Below are 20,996 nucleotides of genomic sequence, written 5' to 3'. Positions count from 1 at the left end.
TTCTTTTGCTACTGTACCTCATAAAAAATATATTTTGCTTCAAATATATTACGTAAAAATGAACTATACCTACTGTGTTACTATAATTACCACAAGAGTATTATTCAAAATACATAATATGAAGATAATTTTTTTAGGTACAAAATTAGTTAAGACATCTTCTCAATTGGTTTAAATTTCAGGTAAAATGAAACTATTAAGACACCAACCTTAAGCATGTGCACAGCATTTCTTACAATTAAAGCTGGTGGAGGTTCAGGAGCTTTCATAAGGAAATCAGCAATAGGACAATTAACTGGGGCTAAGAGCTTGGTATGTAAACAAAGTTCCTGTAAATAAGAACAGCAAATAATTTTGAAATACTGACACTTATAATTGATATTTACTTTTTAAAAAATCCTGGGAACTATAGTTTCCCAACACAGACTAGTAGAGTCTCTGATTAAAATGAACGGCAGAGGGAACAATGTCTTTCTATGAAAGATGGGCTCATACTTTAGTGTGAGAATTTTAATAACCATGCTCCATCAACTGCGGGCAATGTCTCCTCACACAGTTCTTATATATAACAATAACAGTCACTGTCCAAAAATCTTTTTTTTCCCTTTATATTACATTCTAGAATCTTTTATCCATTCAACAAATATTTAAGTGCTTGCTAGATGCCAGGCACCACGTATCAAGTTGGAGAAAAAGAAACGGATAGGCAGACACTGCCCCCATGGATTTTCACTGTGTGTGACAAACAGAATAATTATATAATTAACTACTTAATTACAACTAGGATAAGTGCTATGAAGGATACAGGGAACTAAAGACGTAAACACAAGTTCAAGAAAGAGTAGGAGGAGGCAGCCATGGGAAGTCAAAGACAATTTCTCTGAGGAAATGACACTTAAATTAAGATGTACAGATTAATTAGGAGTTAAACAGAAAAGGAATAAGGGGGCGGTTTCAATGGAGAGGGGATAGCACATACGAAGGCCCTAAGATAGAAGGGAACAAAATGTGCTTCAGAAATTGAAACTACTGGTATGAGCAGAGAGAAGAGGAAAGGCAAGAATTAAAAAATTAAAACTGGAGACACAAGCAGGAGAGACAGTTTAGGCTTTTGTTAAGAACTTTGCATTTTATCCTAAGAAGAATAGAAAATGGCACACAGGCATGGAGAAGTGGGAAGTCATCCAGGTACCTGGATGCCAAAAATATGACCCAGTGTCTCTTTAAGGTTTGGAAGCCAGCATCTAGCTCAGCACACCAGAGAATCAAATTAATGCACTTCTGATAGTGTTCCCTAGAAAGTACATAGTGTTTGGCTGTTCCATGAAGTCAGAAAACCAAAAGGAAAACCATTCATACAGGCCAGGAAATTTCAGTGAACTCAATTCCAAAACTACCAAGGTAAGCTCAGCATCTTAAACTGAGATTTTGGTATTATCTTTTGTACTTTAAATGATTTGTTTTCTACTTCTCATTGAGAATTTAAAAGGTGAACACTCATGTGGTTGACAGACTCCTAGAATGTTATATTAAAAAAACAATATATCTATAAACCATACTAAAATTCAAATGCACTCAAGTAATTCTTTTAAATTTTGGAGGCTTTTGAGTTAAATTTTCTTATACAGAAAAAAATATGTTATATATAACCACGCTCCATAATATATATTTTATAATTTTATTTTATAAATTGATTTTTTAAAAGCCCAATCAGTATAAGTTGAAATGGTCCCTCCTCTCCTCCCTCACCCACAAAGAATAGCCTTTTAGATAGAGTTAAGTAAATTTCCACCTGTAATGGCATTCTCAAAAGTTCTGGAGTCTGAAATTCCAACATATTCTGGAATCGAAGTCTACTGAACAGCCGGAAACAAATTCCAGGTCTGCATCGCCCTGCCCTTAAAATTAAAACACAAAATTTAGGTTCAAACAAGGAATAAAGACTATAATAAGGAAACTGTAAAAGCAATATGATTTAGGAGACAGAACAATGAACCAGTATCAGGACATCTGAGTCTGAACCTCTACTCTGATACTGATCCCCTAACCTTTGAAAAGGTACTTCACATTTGTGGGACTCAATTATTTCATTTATAAAGTGAGATTCATGAATGACAAGTGATACTACCTGACAAGTAATACTTCTAAGACAATGGTAAAAATTTACATACTATATATATATATATATATATATATATATATATATATATATATATATACACACACACAAAAATAAAAGTGAGTAAAAAATAAGGCATGAATAAATATATGGTAATTTAAGTTTAATCAATTTTACAGAGCTGATACTAAGCACTGTGTTTAGGCCCACTAAACACAGAGTTGTGGAAGTTATGCATTACACAACTCTAAGGGAGTGTCATTTACCCCACAGTCATAGAGACTTGCATAATTTTCTGGAAAGCACTAGAAATACATCTTGAGGAAAAGCACTTTTAATTTCATCCAAAGTCCCTGTATCAGCTAATAGCAAGGCTGAATATGCCAAGTGACAGAGACACAGAAATATCCCTACGTATCCTCACAAAGCTCATAATCCAAAGAGACAAACCTAACTATAACACAGTGTGATACAAGTTAGAAAATCTGACATTGTTGGACCATTCCTTCCTTCAACAAATATTTCCCTCACTACATACCCATTAGCTTTCCCACCTATCCAGCCTCCTCTGAAAGATTTCTATCCTTCCCAGTCCTTAAATGTTGATGTTCCTCTGAGGTCAGACCTTAGCCCTCTGCTCTCCTTATTCTGCTCTCTCTCAAGTGATATTAATAATCCTAACTTCAAATTCCATCCATCTAGGTCTTCTTATCCTAATTCTAGACCTGTATTTCAGAAGGCTCTTAGCTCCACTTGGATTTTCCACAGTCAACTCAAACAACACAACCAAAAATTAATTCTCCCCACATAACCACGCTTCACATTTTCCCCAATAATAGCACCACCATCCACAAAATTTTCGTAGAAACCTGTAAGACATCCTTCATTCCACTCTATTACTTACCCCCCACCCCCTGGACATACAATCACCAATATTACTCTCCTGAATATCTCTTGAATTAGTTACTCACAGGCACACCTCAGAGATATTTCAGGTTCGGTTCCAGACCATGGCAATAAAGCAAACATTGCAATAAAGTGAATCACAAGAATGTTTTGGTTTCCTAGTACACAGAAAAGTTATGTTTACACTATACTGGAGTACATTAAGCGTGCAATAGAATTATGTCTAAATAAACAATGTGAATACCTTAATTTAAAAAATACTTTATTATTAAAAAACGCTAGCCATCATTTGAGACTTCAAAGTCACAGCCTCTTTGCTGGTGGAGAGTCATGCCTCAGTGTTGATGGCTGCTGACTGACCAGCTGAAGGCTGCAGGCTGTGGCAATTTGTTAAAATAAGACAATAATGAAGTTTACCACATCAACGGCCTCTTCCTTTCATAAACTATTTCCCTGAAGCATGCCATGCTGTTGGATGGATAGCATTTTACCCACAGAACTTCTTTCAAAATCAGAGTCAATTCTCTCAAACCCTGCTGCTGCTTTATCAACTAAGTTTTTTTTTTTTAAGCTGATTTAGATTTTATTTACATAAAATACTTGTAAGCTCATAACATTAATTATATACTTGATTCTTTTTTTTTTTAACATCTTTATTGAAGTATAATTGCCTTACAATGGTGTGTTAGCTTCTGCTTTATAACAAAGTGAATCAGTTATACATATACAATATGTTCCCATTTCTCTTCCCTCTTGCATCTCCCTCCCTCCCACCCTCCCCATCCCACCCCTCTAGGTGGTCACAAAGCACCGAGCTGATCTCCCTGTGCTATGCGGCTGCTTCCCACTAGCTATCTATTTTACATTTGGTAGTGTATATATGTCCATGACACTCTCTTACCCTGTCACATCTCACCCCACCCCCTCCCCATATCCTCAAGTCCATTCTCTAGTAGGTCTGTGTCTTTATTCCCATCTTGCCACTAGGTTCTTCATGGCCTTTTTTTTTTTTCCTTAGATTCCGTATATATGTGTTAGCATACTGTATTTGTTTTTCTCTTTCTGACTTACTTCACTCTGTATGACAGACTCTAACTCCATCCACCTCATTACAAATACCTCCATTTCATTTCTTTTTATGGCTGAGTAATATTCCATTGTATATATGTGCCACATCTTCTTTATCCATTCATCTGTCGATGGACATTTAGGTTGCTTCCATGTCCTGGCTATTGTAAATAGAGCTGCAATGAACATTTTGGTACATGACTCTTTTTGACCTATGGTTTTCTCAGGGTATATGCCCAGTAGTGGGATTGCTGGGTCGTATGGTAGTTCTATTTGTAGTTTTTTAAGGAACCTCCATACTGTTCTCCATAGTGGCTGTATCAATTTACATTCCCACCAACAGTGCAAGAGTGTTCCCTTTCCTCCACACCCTCTCCAGCATTTATTGTTTCTAGATTTTTTGATGATGGCCATTCTGACCGGTGTGAGATGATATCTCATTGTAGTTTTGATTTGCATTTCTCTAATGATTAATGATGTTGAGCATTCAACTAAGTTTATGTAATATAATCCTTTGTTGTCATTTCAACAATCTTTACAGCATCTTGACCAGGAGTAGATTCTATCTGAAGAAACCACTTTCTTTGCTCATCCATAAAAAGCAACTCCTCATCTGTTAAAGTTTCATCATGTGATTGCAGCAATTTAGTCACATCTTCAGGCTCTGCTTCTAATTCTAGTTCTCCTGCTATTTCCACCACATCTGCAGTTACTTCCTCCCTCAAAGTTATCCATGAGGGTTGGAGTCAACTTCTTCCAAACTCCTGTTAATGTTGATATTTTGACGTCTCCCCATGAATCACAAATGTTCCTAATGGCATCTAGAGTGGTGAATCCTTTCTAGAAGGTTTTCAATTTACTTTGCCCAGATCCATCAGAGGAATCACTATTTATGGCAATTATAACCTTACAAAATGTATTTCTTAACGAATAAGACTTGAAAGCTGAAGTTAGTCTTTGATCTATGGGCTGAAGAATGAATGTTGTGTTAGCAGGCAAGAAAACAATATTAATCTCGTTGCGCATCTCCATTAGAGTTCTTGGGTGACCAGATGCATTGTCAATGAGCAGTAGTATTTTGAAAGGAGTCACTTTTTCTGAGCAGCAGGCCTCAACAGTGGGCTTAAAATAGTCAGTAAACCATGTGGTAAACAAATGTGCTGTCATCCAGGCTTTGTTGTTCCATTTATAAAGCATAGGCAGAGTAAATTTAACATAATTCTTAAGGACCTTAGGACTTTTAAAATGGTCAATGAGCACTGGCTTCAACTTCAAGTCACCACTTGCATTAGCCCCTAACAAGAGAGTCAGCCTGCCCTAGGTGGCATTTTCTTCCAAGAAATGGCTGTTTTCCAAGGAAAATCTGTTTAGTGTAGCCACCCTCATTACCTTAGCTAAATCTTCTGGATAACTTGCTGCAGCTTCTACATCAGCACTTGCTACTTCACCTCCACTTTTATGTTATGGAGTTGGCTTCTGTCCTTAAACCCCATGGAACAACCTCTGCTAGCTTCAAACTTTTCTTCTGCAGCTTCCTCACCTCTCTTAGCCTTCACAGAATTGAAGAAAGTTAGAACCTTGCTCTGGATTAGGCTTTGGCTTGAGGGAATGTTGTGATCTTCTTTCCAGACCACTAAAACTTTCTCCACATCAGCAATAAGGCTGTTTCGATTTCTTATCATTCATGTGTTCAATGGAGTAGCACTTTTTATTTCATTCAAGAACTTTTCCTCCACATTCACAACCTGGTTAACTGGTGCTAAGAGGACTAGCTTTCAGCCTGTCCTACTTTTTGACATCCCCTCCTCACTAAGCTTATTCACTTCTAGCTTTTGATTTAAAGTGAGAGAAGTGCGACTCTTCCTTTTACTTGAACACTTAGGTGCCGTTGTAGGGTTATTAATTGGCCTAATTTCAGTACTGTGTCTCAGGAAATAGGGAAGCCCAAGAAGAAGGAGAGAGATAGGGAATGGCTGATTGGTGGAGCAGTCAGAACACACACAATATTTATGGATTAAGTTTGCCTTCTTATACGAGCACAGTTCGTGGTACCCCAAAACAATTACAATAATAACATCAAAGACCACTGATCAGAGATCACCATAACAAATATAATAATAATGAAAAAGTTTGAAATATTTCAAGAATTACCAAAATGTGACACAGAGACAAGAAATGAGCCATGCTGTTGGAAAAATAGTGCTGATAGACTTGTTGAACACGGGGTGCACAAGATTGCCATAAACCTTCAATTTGTAAAAAATTCAGTATCTGAGAAGTGCAGTAAGGGGAGGTATGCCTATATTTCTCTTTATTTCAACCATCACTATAATAATTCAGGCTACTCTCATCTCTCCCTTATTGTAAATGACAGGATTAATGAAAAGAGTCTCCTACTGGGGTCCTCCTACCATCATTTTTGTCTCTACCTATTCATTCCTCAAAAAGGTGAAAGAATACTATAACCATGTTATTAAGAAGAAAAAGAAGAGAGAGAAAATACAAAATGGTCCTAAAGGACCAGTCTGCAACTTACCTCTTTCCACTCACTTTTCATTATTCTCCTCTAAACTAAACTCCATCCAAACAACTTTCTTTGTCACTCTTGCCTTTAGGCCTCTGTGAATGTTTTCCCTCTGCCAGAAATGCCTTCCCAAATTACCTATTTAATCATATTTGTCTCAGATTCTATCTTAACTCCTCTAGAAGCATTATCCAGTTACAGTGCAGATCACATAGTATTAAAATTGCTTAATTTATTGGATTCCAAGATGGACTGCAACATTTCCCCATCTCAAACTTTACCCATCAGACCATAGTTTATTCATCATTGCATCCCTAACACTTGCACAGTGAAGGCTGCCAAAAAACATCTGTTGAAAAAGATGACAAAGAAAATTTCTATAATTTCTGATTTTTATCCCTGATAATATACTATTAACATGGTGTAAGTCCAGCTCAATGTGCCAAGCCACACTTGTCATAAGAAGACAACTGACACAATAACAACAACAAATAACAACAACAAAGAGCATTCTATGAAGTTAAAAAGTACAGAAATCAATGTATCCACCGTCTTCAGTAGGCAGCACTCTTAAAGTCAGTATCTGATGTTTTCTTGTTAGTTAAAATGCAAGAAAAATCAGCCAAATAATTACTGAAAAATATGACTCTTTTTAATCTTGCCTTTTTAAAAATGAAAAAGTAATGCAAGTATGTGCTAAAGTAAATAACCGAAATACAAAAAATACAAAAAATATAAAATAAAAATTAAGTCTCCTTCCTCCAAGAGCCCCACAAATCCTCCTTCTCAGAGTCAACAATCATTGTTTTGTAATGGTTATCTCAGCCTTGACAACATATGTGTGTCTAAATATACATGCAAACATACACATGCACAGATATTTTTTAGAACAAGAAAATACTAGATACATGTTTTATACCTTACTTTTTTCAATTAATATGAGTTTCTGAAAACTCATTCCATATAAAACACATACATCTATATATTTCCCTTTAACAGTTACTTAGTATGACATTGTGTGGCAATAATATAATTTGCTTAATCACTTCACTACTTATGGATACTACAGTGTTCCTAGACTTTTCACTACTACAAATAATACTGCAAAAAACATTCATAAACATACATCTTGGCACACATGTGCAAGTATACTCAGGATAAATTATGAGAAGTGGAATCCACTGCTAAAGGGGAGATCTGCATAAACAGTTTCAAGTCATCCTCTGAAGAAGTCACATCAATATACACTCCCATCAGCAAACTGTGAAAGCCTATTGGCCCATGCTTTTGTCAACTCTTGTTATGTGTGTTGTTAAAAATTTTCATTGATGCCATTCTGATAAGTAAAAAATAGTACCTCATTAATTTGCATTTCTTTAGGTATATATGAGATATATGTGGTATATGTGAGGTTAATGTAGTGGTCTTTATTTAATTGATTTTCATGGAGCTTTTTTTGTATTGTACAGAAATTAGTCCTACATCTTACACTGCTTTTATTTTTGTTCTTTAAGTTTCTTATGTCTTCTGAGTGTAGATCATACTAGACAAAAATTTTTATTTTTAACATAACCTAAATTCGACTTTTAAAATAAGTATTAAAATGGTCTGCTTTGCAAAAATAATATAAAAATTAAGACTAACATGAAAGTTTTAACATTTTATAGAAAGTAGAATATACATTAAATATGTAATACATATGAAAATGTTTCCATTTTATAGGCAATTGAATCAATGTCCATTAAATATACATTACCTGCCTTTTCGCTGTATGGCACTAGCTTTGGAAATCCACACCATTTTTAACATTGTAACAAAATTCAGTGCATCAAAGGATTTCTGTAATATTTAAATCACCTTCATGTTAATACATAAAAGGTACTTAAGAAGAAATAGCAGAAAACATTATGAATATATTTTAGCACATCAAGTTTAATTCAAAGTCCCTTTTGATTAATTAGAACAGGGTACTGATTTAAAAAAAAAAAATCCAGATTTCTGGTCACAAACATTCTAAGGAAAAAGAATGAAAACTAAACTTAGAAGAGCTGTAAAACTTCCTCATTCTGTGCCTTGCTAAGCTATCTGTTTTTCTCTGCTACACTTGGATAATGGCAGTCAGTTCTCATAAGGCATCAAGATTGGAGAGAACTGATCTATTCCTTGAGGTCATTTTCTATCAGATTTACATCACTGTGGGTAATAGGAGTGACCAGGGAAAGACGTTTTCTGAAATACTTTCCAGGAAGCTGATTGGAAGAATAACAATAATCACTAAAGTAATTCTATTCCCAACTGAATAATTTTTAACCCCTTCCATTTTACCTCCTGCTGAACTACTAATGCAGTTAGCCTAACCAGAATGTTACAAAAGAGAAAGTAAAAAAGAACCATTACTATCCCCATACTTTCACTTCTAAAGTGGAAACTTACGTAGAGAAATATTTTAAAAGAATTCATTGCTAGAATATATACATCAATCATTCAGTGACTTTACACTTTCCTTTTCATAAAATAACTACATAGAGCAAATACAAATGTGTTCTCATAATTGTTTAATTATGGGATTTTTAGAAAATATGCTGCTTATTTTGTTTTTAATAAAATGTTATATTTAACAATTTTGTATATAAAATAACTTTTGGCACTACCATCACAGTTTACTTGATAAATAACACCTAAAGGTAATTAATATTTTCACATTAAAAATTATCATCTATATCCACTAGAACAGACATAATTTGCTTTCCCAACATAGATAGCATTGCTCTCCTTGAAAAATCAACTACCTCTATCACTTTCAATTATTTCAGTGAAAGGATCGACCAAAATTAAGGGTGCTGAGAATTGCTGGGCATTCCAACACTAAAAGGAAATAAATGCTGCCTTTTATTTATATCAGGAGTTGGCAGTAAATATTTTAGCCTTTGCAGAGGGGGTCTGTTGCAACTACTCAAATCTGCCACTGGAGTGTGAAATCAGCCACAGACAATGGGTAAAAAGTAGACATGGCAGTATTCCAACAAAATTTATTTTTACGAAAGCAGGTGATGGACCCAATTTTACTGCTAGCCATCATTTGCTGAAGGCTGGTTTTATGTTTGTTTTTTTTCTATCAGCATGGTTCTCCTGAACTAAGTATCTTTTGAATACCTACTATATGTGGAGCACTGGAGATATAACAATGAACAAGAGGGACACGGTCCATGCCCATGAGTAGAAAGAAAACATACAAAATATGTAATCAAATTCCCACATTGACAAAATTTTCACTGTAACTAGCCAAATCCTTTATTTTATTCCTAATATTTAGTGAGCAGAGGCTAAATTTTTTGTATAATTTGCTAAAATAACAAGACAGATCCTACAAACTGAATTGTTTAAGGTAGAATATTTACTTTAGTGAAACCAACATTTACTATGTTAAATTCATCCTAGAACCAGAAATTTTCCCATTAAAATGAATTCTGCTTATAAAAGCATTTATTGTTATGGAACTTAACCTTCGTCATTTAGGTAAAAATACAACTTATCCATACATACCTCTTTCACTTTACCAGAATCAATAACAAAGACAACGTCATTGACTGTGATGCTGGTTTCAGCAATATTGGTGGAAAGGATCTGCAATAGGATATTATGTTATCGTTAATATGAAAGCAAAACCAATGACTAATAAAATGGAAAAAAGAAGATTTTATGAAGCTTACTATTTTTCGAACACCTGCAGGTGGGTTTTTTAATACCTTCTTTTGATCGGACGTTTGCATATTTGAATGAAGCATAAAGACTTGGTATCTGTTGACAATTAAGAGAAAATATATTGTGGTACCTAACTGTTATTTAATGCAATAAATATAAAGCTTTAGCTTTTACCTATGAGTATTGTCAGCGAACCGCCTGTCATCAAACAGGATGCGATCCCTCAGACCAACAATTTCATCATATCCAGGCAGGAAAATCAATATTGCACCTTGAAGAAGAATGACTTTTTTTTAAACATTAAATCTCTTTGTAAAACCAGATCAATCAAAACAACTAACTATAATGAACTACATCATGTGTTTTCAAGTACTGATAAACTCTAATACTTATAAGATGACACAAGAGATTATTTGTGCATTATTATCAATAAAATTGTATAAAAATTTGTACACACACAAAATACTAAATTTAAGTCAAAGAATATATTTTTGCTTCATTTCCTTTAGACAATACTTATTTACCAGAATCACAACTATGGCAGATATTGTATAGAAGATGCATGATCAAATCCAAGTCTACTTTTTCATCATCAAAACTATGATGATAAGCTTTCAGGAGCTCTCTGTCTTCTGCACTGAGATCACTCCCATTTGTTTGAACCAAAGAACTTTCATCTAAATTTCCAAATTCCAATGAAGCACTAGAAAAGAAAAAAACAGACCAAGTCAAATTTCATTAAAAAGAGTAACCCTTAAAGGCCAATGTTTCCCATTATGTCCATGTTCAAATTTTCAATATACTCTAAAGAGGGTAAGTGACAATTAATACTCTAACTATAATGTAATTCATATTTTGGTTTCAAGTATATTATTCAAAGTAAAATTTGGCAATAAGTGTTTTTAAAAAAACTCTATCTGAAGACATTTCTCCAAAGGAAATATACAAATAGCCAATAAGCACATGAAAATACGTTCAACATCATTAGTCATGAGAGAAATGAAATTCAAACCACGAGATACCACTTCACACCCACTAGGATGACTATAATAAAAAAGACAGATAATAATAAGTGTGAGAAAGGATGTGAAGAAATTGGAACCCTAATACACTGCTAGTGGGAACGTAAAATGGTGCAACCACTTTGGAAAACAATGTGGCAGTTCCTCGAAACTGTTAAACATAGTGTTACCATATGGCCCAGCAGTTAGACTCCTAGGTATACAGACAAGAAGAAATGAAAATATATGTCCACATAAAAACCTGTATACAAATGTTTATACCAGTACTATTCATAACATCCCAAAAGTGTAAACAACCTAAATGTTCATCAATTGATGAATGGATAGACAAACTGTGGTCTATCCATAGAATGGAATATTACTCAGTCGTTAAAAAGATGCTACAACATGTACAAACCTTGAAAACATTATGCTAAGTGAAAGAACCAATCACAGAAGATCACATATTATATGATTCCATTTATATGAAATGTCCAGAACAGATAAATCTATAGCAATGGGAAGTAGATGAGTGGTTGCCTAGGGCTGCTAAAGTTGGGGGAAATTAGAAGTGACCACTAATGAGCACAGATTTCTTTTTGGGGTGATGAAAATATTCTCAAAATTGGCTGTGGTGATGACTGCATAACTCTTTGAACATACATACTAAAAAACACTGGATTATACACTTAAGTAGGTGAATTATATGGTATGTGAATTTTATCTCAATAAAACTTAAAAAAACACAAACTTTTGGTCATCATTTACATTTTCTTAATAGGTTGTTTCTAATTGTTCATTATTATGAACAATATTCTGGAGAATAGTTCATATATTAAAAAAAAACACTCTACATGTATCAGCTTAAAATGACTACTAATTCAGTTATCCTATACTAAAAGCAGGTTGATTATGCTATTTCCCGAAAGCCAAAATCAGTAGAAATTACTGAAATAACTCCCTTGCTTCTTCATCCTGTATGTGAAAATATAAAACTGCCATCACTAGTAATTATCAATATGATTTCTAGAAAGTTCAGTTCAGCCCAATCTTTCTTAAAGAGCTTAGCAGAAAAATAACATAAGATTGCTTTCAGGGACTTCCCTGGTGGCGCAGTGGTTAAGAATCTGCCTGCCAATGCAGGGGACACGGGTTCAAGCCCTGATCTGGGAAGATCCCACATGCCACAGAGCAACTAAGCCCGTGCACCACAACTACTGAGCCTGCACTCTAGAGCCCGTGAGCCACAACTACTGAGCACACGAGCCACAACTACTGAAGCCCACGCTCCGCAACAAAGATAAGCCACGGCGATGAGAAGCCCGTGCACTGCAACAAAGAGTAGCCCCCGCTCGCCACAACTAGAGAAAGCCCATGTGCAGCAACAAAGACCCAACGCAGCCAAAAATAAAAAATAAATAATTTTTTTTAAAAAAAGACTGCTTTCAACAGGAAAAATATGAAACTTCTGCAACGTTATAATTGTAGTATTTAAAATTTTTAAATCCAATTTAAAACATTCCAAGTTTTTTGTTTTCTTATTTTTACCAGGTAAATTAAGGAGGTATTATGTTCTTTGTTTAATGCTATAAACTTTAGATATCAAGTATCAATAATCCAGCAAACATAATAAATTTAATTTAAATATTTGAAATTTATAGTTGATAACATCATGATCTGTGGAATAAAAAGAAAGCTGACTTAGCCAGGATAATTAAAATATTATCCAGATAACTGTTTTACATGGTAATCTGTAGTACCTATTCAGCTACACCTAACACCGTAACAATATCTGGAACATTCGAAGTGTTAGCATTAAAAGGATTGCAAGTTCTGGTGCTATTAATGAAATGATAATAAAACCCACCACACCATAATTAGCATTTGGATCTGCCAAGACTTTGAGACTCTACATTATCATTTAATGAAATTAAAATGATAAAACTAATTTCATATTTCAAATGTTTACTTCATCTAATATCCGAGACTTCATCTATAGATTTAAATACAAAAACCCAAGTCAAATAAAACATTTTATATGTTCTTGAATAATAGATGTTTTAATATATTTTAACTTCATACTCTATTATTTTTTTGACAGTCTTATAGGTTGAAAATAGATAAAAGCTATCAATGTACTATAAAATATATTTTCTTTAAATTTCTTCTAAATATCTTTTTTCTTTAAATGTCTAATCTAAAATCTATATAAATATCAAAATTTATCTAAAATAATTATCTAAAAGAAGAATTATAATAGTTTCATAGGATTTTGAAAGTATTGCCCTTTTTTTTTTTTTTAAATCAAAGTAATACATGTACATAGTGTTAATAAACAAGGGTTTTATAGAAGTTATAACAAAAACCCCTCTCCACTCCTAGTCACACTGCCTAGGACCTTTTTTCAATTCTTTTAGCCATTTCTTTTGGTATTTACTGACGTATTTCTAAGCAACATGCATCATCTGCTATTTATTGATTTAACAATTTAGTAATTATCTGTGAATCTCCAATTAATGAAAAATGAGGTCACCACCCCCATCCCCATATAGTTTCCACACACACAAACCCATACAATTTTGTTTTCTGTGTACTTAGCACTAATTCTTCCCAAAGTGTCCAACAAATTCATGAAATCTTTTTAATACGATCAAAACCATCAGGTAATCCTTTTTACCCCAGAGGGCCCTTCCTCCTGGAGCTCTCTGTCTTCTGTTTCTATGAGACTAGGCTTACTGGGCAGCTGCCATAGTAACAGCCCTGTGCACCAACATACTAAGCATTTCTTTCACTTATCTCCTGTGCTGGATCTACTGTGTTCTTCTCTGTTTTACTTCACTCCTCATTTTTGTAGAACACATTCTCTAACAGCTTCCTCATAAAAAAATACATAGGAAATAAATTTTCCTATCCTTTTTCTACTATTTTCTATTTTTTTGTCTTTTTTCCTACTTTGTCAGCAATTTTTTTCAACTTTATCTTGCAACCCTTCTGAATTACTTTTCTGCTATCATATTTTCATTTTCAAGGGCTCTTTCTTTTTTATTCATTCTTTCAAAAATAATCACTGAACATCTATATCCAGACACTGTCCCTGAACAAAGGAAACAAGGAGCTTACTAAATTCCACTGGAGAGAAGAGACAGACAATAAACCAATAAATACAGTAAATAAGTAAATTATATAGTTTATTAGAGGATGGTAGGTCCTATGGACAAAAGAAAAAGTAGAACAGGTTAAAGAGGATCAACTGTGGGGGGAGGCAGATTGCAATAGATAGGTAAATTTGGGTAGCCCTCATGAAGATGAAATTTGAACAAAGATTTGTGTTCTGTTCCTTTTTTTTTTTTTTTAAGCACACTGTTTTCTGGTTCATGAATGTTATTTTCGATTACTATTTTTGAAGTTTTCTTCTGGTCACTGATGCTCAGTTTTATTCAACTTCTTGGGGTTTTTTGTTGTTACTGTTTATTTGATGTTTGAGTGCTTTTTCCACTCAAATGCCTGGTGATCAATCCTTGGCAGTTTGTTTATTTTTAAAGAGTGCTGCTAAAGCACAAAAACCTCCATGTGTACAAGTGGGGAAAATTGAGTTATCTGGTTTAAAGATGGTCATTTCATTGAAGGAATATCAAACCTCTTAAAGTTCTAAATCTTTTCTCTAGGCTTGGTCTGTTTTTCCAGGAAGGAATTCTCAAGTTTTCTGCCAAAGAACATAAGCTTCAAACAGGAAAAGGCGATAGGGACAGCAGGGGAAGGGATTGGATGGTATCTCAACTTTTAGTCTTTAAGTAGACTTTCACTTAAACCCCTTTTCTGTTTGATACCTTACTCCCACTCTCCCACTGTACCTGGTCACCCCAAGTCCAAACTCTAAATGGTTTAATTTTTCAATAAACTTCCCACATCCTGCTACAGTGGGAAAGAGATATCACCTGAGGGCAGGGGAGAAGGGAATCTGAAATTCCAAATATTCCTCATACAGAATTTCAACTAACTCTGTTATTTTTTTAGCCCTTTCTTTCTTTGTTTCATTCAGAAGTAGTTGAATGAGCCTCTAAGAAGTTCAAAGCTAAAATGAGGTTGTTTCTCATTGGCACTTCCCTCTTTAGGCACTCAGGCTTCAGCTTTCTTAGCTTTGCTAAGTCAAACATCAGTAATCCATTAGCCATATATCATCCAAAAATTTACTAACATCTTTCATCAGTTGCCATATCCTCTTCCATTCTCTCTGACTTTGTTAGTTTACACATTTTATATTCCTTCCTTACCATTTTAGTGAGGTTCTGGGGAAATGCAGAGAGACAAATACCATGTTTAACTGGAAATTCCCCTTCTTCTTTTTTAAGATAAAATAAAAAATAAGATAAATATTATAATACAGTGGATCTTACTAGCAACCTACAAAATAACTGAAAGCTGTTATTAGAAAAACTCCTTAGAACTATAAAAAAAAATCTGGATAAGAGACTATAAATAGCCTTCATTTGTCACATTCTATGATTTATATGGCTAAGTTTCTTAAAAAGGAGTCAGGATTAATTAAAAATAGTATAAAGTGTTACCTGTAAGATTCTAGAAGATCCACAATTTCTGTCTGCCCAAAGTGTTTAGCCCAATCTAAAGCCATCCTGCCAAAATTCAAAGATATCGAATTAAGAAAGAGAAATAATATTCTCAAAATTATAAAACTAGTTACTCAAATTTATTCATTCACCCATTAAAGTAGAGATGTATGAGCAATTATTACAAATAGCTTTTAATATAAAGACATATAAGAAATCAAAAAAGATATGTGTAGTTATACAAAGATATACAAAGAATGAATGCAATTTAAAATTACCAGCCATTTGATGCTTTAATATGAACATTGGCTCCCATACTAATTAACTGTTCTACTTGACTTGAAAAACCTCGTCCTGCAGCAACCATCAACGCTGTTGCACTGGTTTCACTATGTCTGTAATCCACTAAAAGAAGGAAAAGATACATAAATGTTAAATTTCCAAATTACTTTGGAAAATCATTTTAATTTTCTTGAATGTTAGGAGAATTAACCTGGGACTTGCTCCTTTACCTAAGTATATAACAGCATTGTATAACCTTTAACTCAGTTGATCCAAGAAGATCCGATACTGATGTGTCCTTAGTATAAGGAGGATGAAATAGGTACTATCAGTTGGAAGGCAGGAGAAGGAAAGATAGTTGTTAATTAAAACAGAAAAGGAAAGCTACTAACTTTGTAGAATCCTTAAGTAATCTTCCTAAATCTAGATATTGCCTTGACCAAATGACAAGATATAATTAAAGAAGAATTAAAAATTTAATTTTCATCAGTATCTGGTAATGAATGCTTAAAAGGGCAAATGAAAAGTTCAAAATGATTTTTTGATGTCCTTTCGTTTTGCTTTTATTACCCCATCATGCCAGGTTCTTACTATCTTAGATGCTTAATGAGAATAACACTGGCAGGAAGTTTACTTCCCATAAAACCCCTCCATGAGAAAAAAATTAAACTTTTATTGAATTTAAATTCCTTCTTAGAATATATTTCAAGCAATGCAACATACTATAATTACTGAGAACTAATTTTCATAAATTACAAAATTACAAAATTTCAGAAAGAAATCACCACTGGAAAAAAACCTCTGTAGTAAAATTTAAATAATTACAAAAGGAAAATTTTAATTTTCCATATATACCCAATTATCTTCATTATTTAACAACCCTCTAAAACATGGTATCTGTTATTAATATAAGCCAACGGTTCTCAAGGTGGGGAGAGGGACCTATGGAGAGAATTACTTCAGGCTTTTTATTTCTGAAAACACAGATAGCTATGCCTTACTCCTAGATTAAGATTCAGTAGGTCTGGGATGGCCAGGAACATGCATTATTACAGAGATCTGCAAAGATTATGATTTGTACTCACTATATGCGAATTACTGTTTCAACAGAATATTCAATTAGGGGTATGGATAAGTGTGGGAGTTTGAAAACATCCAAAAATTCTTTAATACTCTTCCCCTCAAGGGGTGGAGCCTAATTCCCTTCTCCTTGAGTGTGAGTTGGACTAAGTGACTATTCTAACAAATAGAATAAAGTGGAAAAGATGGTGCGCAACTTTGGAGACTAGGTCATGAAAGGTACCTATAGCTTCCCGCTTGCTTTTTCTTCTTCTCTTCTGAATCACACACTCTGGGAGAAGCCAGCTGCCACATTCTGGGAAGAATAAGGCAATGCTATGGAGAGGTCCAGATGGCAAAGAACTGAGGCCTTCAGCCAATAGCCAGAGACAAACTGAGGCCTCTAGCCAACAGCCATGTGAGTGAGCCTTCTTGGAAGTACATCCTCCAGCCCCAGTAAACCTTAAGATGACTGAACCCCTGCCAACAGCTTAACTACTACTCCATGAGTGACTAGGAACCAGAACCACTCAGTTAAGCCACTCCCAGATTCCTGACTCTCAGAAACTATGTGAAATAATAGATGTTTTAGGTTGCTAAGTTTGGGAATCATTTGTTATGCAGCAATAGATGATTAGCATCCAGCGTTCCATAGAATGCCTAGTCTTACTAAACCAGCTAATTACTACCTGGTTATACAAGATCACAGAGGGAAATTGATATGATTAAAAAAAAAATCTACCAAGCCCAAGGCTTCCTGGATCACACGAAGTATTTTCAACTCTGGTGCCAATTAAGAGTTGAGATTTTAGAAGAGAAATAAAAACATGGGAAGTAAATTACTGCTCATAGAGATACCATAACATTTTAGTTTACTACATGCACATGGCCTAAGACATTAGCATACTGGGCTCTGGAAAATGTCTAATAAAACTATAAAGGAGAGGGACCTGGGTCCACAGGATGACCATTATCAAAGTAATAGTCTAGTACTCTCTAAAGAAATATCTAGGAAGAGGGTCAAAGAGAATACAAAAATACTTTAAAATGTTTCATAAATATTTTAAAGCAACATGTCTCAGAGTTCAAATTTCCTAACTTATGGATAGAAACCTAAATGAAGTAGGCATTGGGCCATATGAGTATCTGTGGGGACTGCGTTCCAAGCATAGAAAACAACAAAAACAAAGGCCCAAAGATGGGAATGGGCCAGCATATATGAAGAGCAAGAAGACAAGAGTGGGTAAAGCACAGTGAACAAGGAAAAGAGTAGTAGAAAATGAGATAAAAAAGACTGTCAGAGACTAAATCAGGGAAAGAACTTTGATTTTTATTCAAAGTGTAATTGAAAGCCATGGGACAGCTGAGAGAAGAGAAGTGGCATGATCCAATTTCCTTTTCAAAAGGATCAATCTGATTGTTCTCTGGAGAACAGACTAGTAACATAAGAATAGAAGCAGTTAATAGGCCACTGTAATAGTCCAGGAAAGAAATGTTGGCTTTGACTAGGATGGCAGCAGTAGAGGAAGTAAAACATGTGAGATTCGGGACTTATTTAGAAGGTAAAACTAACAAGATTTGCTAATGGATTATATGTGGGGTATGAGAGCAAAGTCAAAGATGATTTTATATTTTGTTGCCTTAGCAACTAGGTGAATGGTAGTACCCTAGAGTTAGATTCAGTGTGCCTGGGATGGCCAGGCATATGCATTTTTAAAGAGGTCTACAACTGATAATGATCACTAAGGGAACACTAAGGAAAAAGCAGGTTGAGAGGGAGGTAGAAAAACAGAGAATCAAGTTGTTTGGGGAATATCTAGTTTTATTCCCCTAACGGACTTCCAACCGGAGATGTCAAGTGGTGAGGTGTATTGAAGTGAGGGGGGAGTTCAGGATTGGAGACGTAAAATTAGGAGTCATTTTAAATAAATATTTAAAGCTTCGACTAGATGAGATCCATCTAAGGAGTAAGTGTAAATAGAAGGTCTGAGGATTGAGGCCTGGGACATTCCATATTCAGAGGTCAAGAAAAAGAAAAAAATCCTGCCAAGGAAACCAAGACATACCAGCCAGGGAGATGAGAAGAAAATAAATCAAGTATGGAATATCAGAAGTTAACTGAAGAACATGTTTCAAGAAAGGAGTGATCAAGTATAGTAATAATAATGTTGAGAAGTTCAAGTGAGGGGATAAACTACTTGACATCTAAATCCCTTCCAGTACTGACCTTTTATTATCATCATTCTACCTTTTGCCTAAAAGCCTTCAGGGTCCTAAAACTCACCCCTGATTGCCAATAACCAACTAACGAAATCAGAATAAATCATTAGCGAAAATATGTCATGTGACATAACGCAGGTACATGTGAATCAGAACTTGAACCTATATAACTAAAGGTATACTAAAATTTTCCATTTACTGAATGAATAATCTAGAGCAAAAGTTATTAACATTTTCCCCCTGTTTTGAAATAACAAATCTCTTTGAAAATCCAAGATATTCCAGGGGTAAGGGTGATGCATAGGGGGGAGTATATTTATGTCACAAATTTTATACACATAAAAATACTTTTGCATATAACTGTCATATATTCACAGACCCCATGAAACTATTCTGGAGACATTAGGTTAAGAGTCCCTGATTTAATACAATACTTATTTATTCTACTATGCTAATAAGAAGATCCTGATTTGTACATTTGAAATAAGTACTCCAAAAGAACAAAATATTGGTTGTGAACAAAAAGTGAATTTTGAATTTTATGAATTAAGCTATACTTCTATCATAATAAATAACTTCAAGGGTAATAAAAGGAAACTTAAATAAATTATACTTACCACTAACATTTTCAGTTAAAATAAGGTGAAAGACCTGAGCAAACGCATCAACATCTTTATGCAGCCATATGTCAGAAAGACAAGCATCCATTTCCTTTATTAACCATGGTTCAAGGCAATTCACATCTTTTTCTGTCTTTAAAAAGAAGCAAAGATTATAAATTACTTAACAGCTTAACCTTTGCTTGCAGAGAACATGAGATGGCCATAACCGCCACAAGAACTACTAACCATTCGGTATTACAGCAAAGGCTTTGACATAAAAGTTTCTCATCTCATCACAAACATAATCACTCACAACACTGTATCTTGTTTTCACATTCATCTTTTATCTGAGAATGAGCCTGTCAACAAAGGAGTATGATACAGTCACAATATTAACTGTGCTTCTGAAGGAATGTTGCTAAATGTACCCATATATCAGTGGTCTTATGTCCCAACTGCACAACAGAGGAAACATCACCTGGAGCTTTTCAACACCGAAGCCACATCCCACCCCAGAGCAAGTACTTCAAAATCTCTGGGATGGAGGCCAGATTCCATAGGACTTTAAAAGTTCCTGGGCTTCCCTGGTGGCGCAGTGGTTGAGAATCTGCCTGCTAATGCAGGGGACACGGGTTCGAGCCCTGGTCTGGGAAGATCCCACATGCCGCGGAGCAGCTGGGCCCGTGAGCCACAATTACTGAGCCTGCGCATCTGGAGCCTGTGCTCCCAACAAGAGAGGCCGCGATAGTGAGAGGCCCGCGCATCGCGATGAAGAGTGGCCCCCACTTGCCGCAGCTAGAGAAAGCCCTCGCACAGAAACGAAGACCCAGCACAGCCATAAATAAATAAATAAATAATTAAAAGTTCCTTAGGGGATGTTAATGTGCAGCCACTCTGGAGTTAGAGTCTGTCATACAGAGTGAAGTAAGTCAGAAAGAGAAAAACAAA

The 20,996-nt window shown here is 34.8% G+C and overlaps 1 protein-coding gene across 4 annotated transcripts in view; it reads right to left on the bottom strand.

Moving 5' to 3' along the window:
- The window catches only part of YTHDC2 (YTH N6-methyladenosine RNA binding protein C2), an 83,832-nt gene that overhangs the window by 38,996 nt on the left and 23,840 nt on the right, over positions 1-20,996 (bottom strand). For all 4 annotated transcript variants that reach the window (XR_009502374.1, XM_059916893.1, XM_059916894.1 and 1 more), the window contains exons 10-19: positions 20,064-20,199; positions 16,164-16,290; positions 15,886-15,951; positions 10,844-11,022; positions 10,494-10,590; positions 10,328-10,415; positions 10,161-10,241; positions 8,374-8,456; positions 1,793-1,898; positions 210-329 (exon numbers count right to left, since the gene is read on the bottom strand). Coding sequence is in view for 3 of the 4 variants with exons in the window: in XM_059916893.1 (XP_059772876.1) it covers positions 210-329; positions 1,793-1,898; positions 8,374-8,456; positions 10,161-10,241; positions 10,328-10,415; positions 10,494-10,590; positions 10,844-11,022; positions 15,886-15,951; positions 16,164-16,290; positions 20,064-20,199 (1,083 nt within the window). In the remaining variant the exon portion in view is untranslated. The remainder of the gene's footprint in view (positions 1-209; positions 330-1,792; positions 1,899-8,373; positions 8,457-10,160; positions 10,242-10,327; positions 10,416-10,493; positions 10,591-10,843; positions 11,023-15,885; positions 15,952-16,163; positions 16,291-20,063; positions 20,200-20,996) is intronic.

Source organism: Balaenoptera ricei, chromosome 3 (genome assembly GCF_028023285.1).
Source record: "Balaenoptera ricei isolate mBalRic1 chromosome 3, mBalRic1.hap2, whole genome shotgun sequence".
NCBI classification, from domain to species: Eukaryota; Metazoa; Chordata; class Mammalia; order Artiodactyla; family Balaenopteridae; genus Balaenoptera; species Balaenoptera ricei.
Note: the sequence above shows the minus strand (reverse complement) of the source record. Positions and strands in the feature narration are given on the sequence as shown.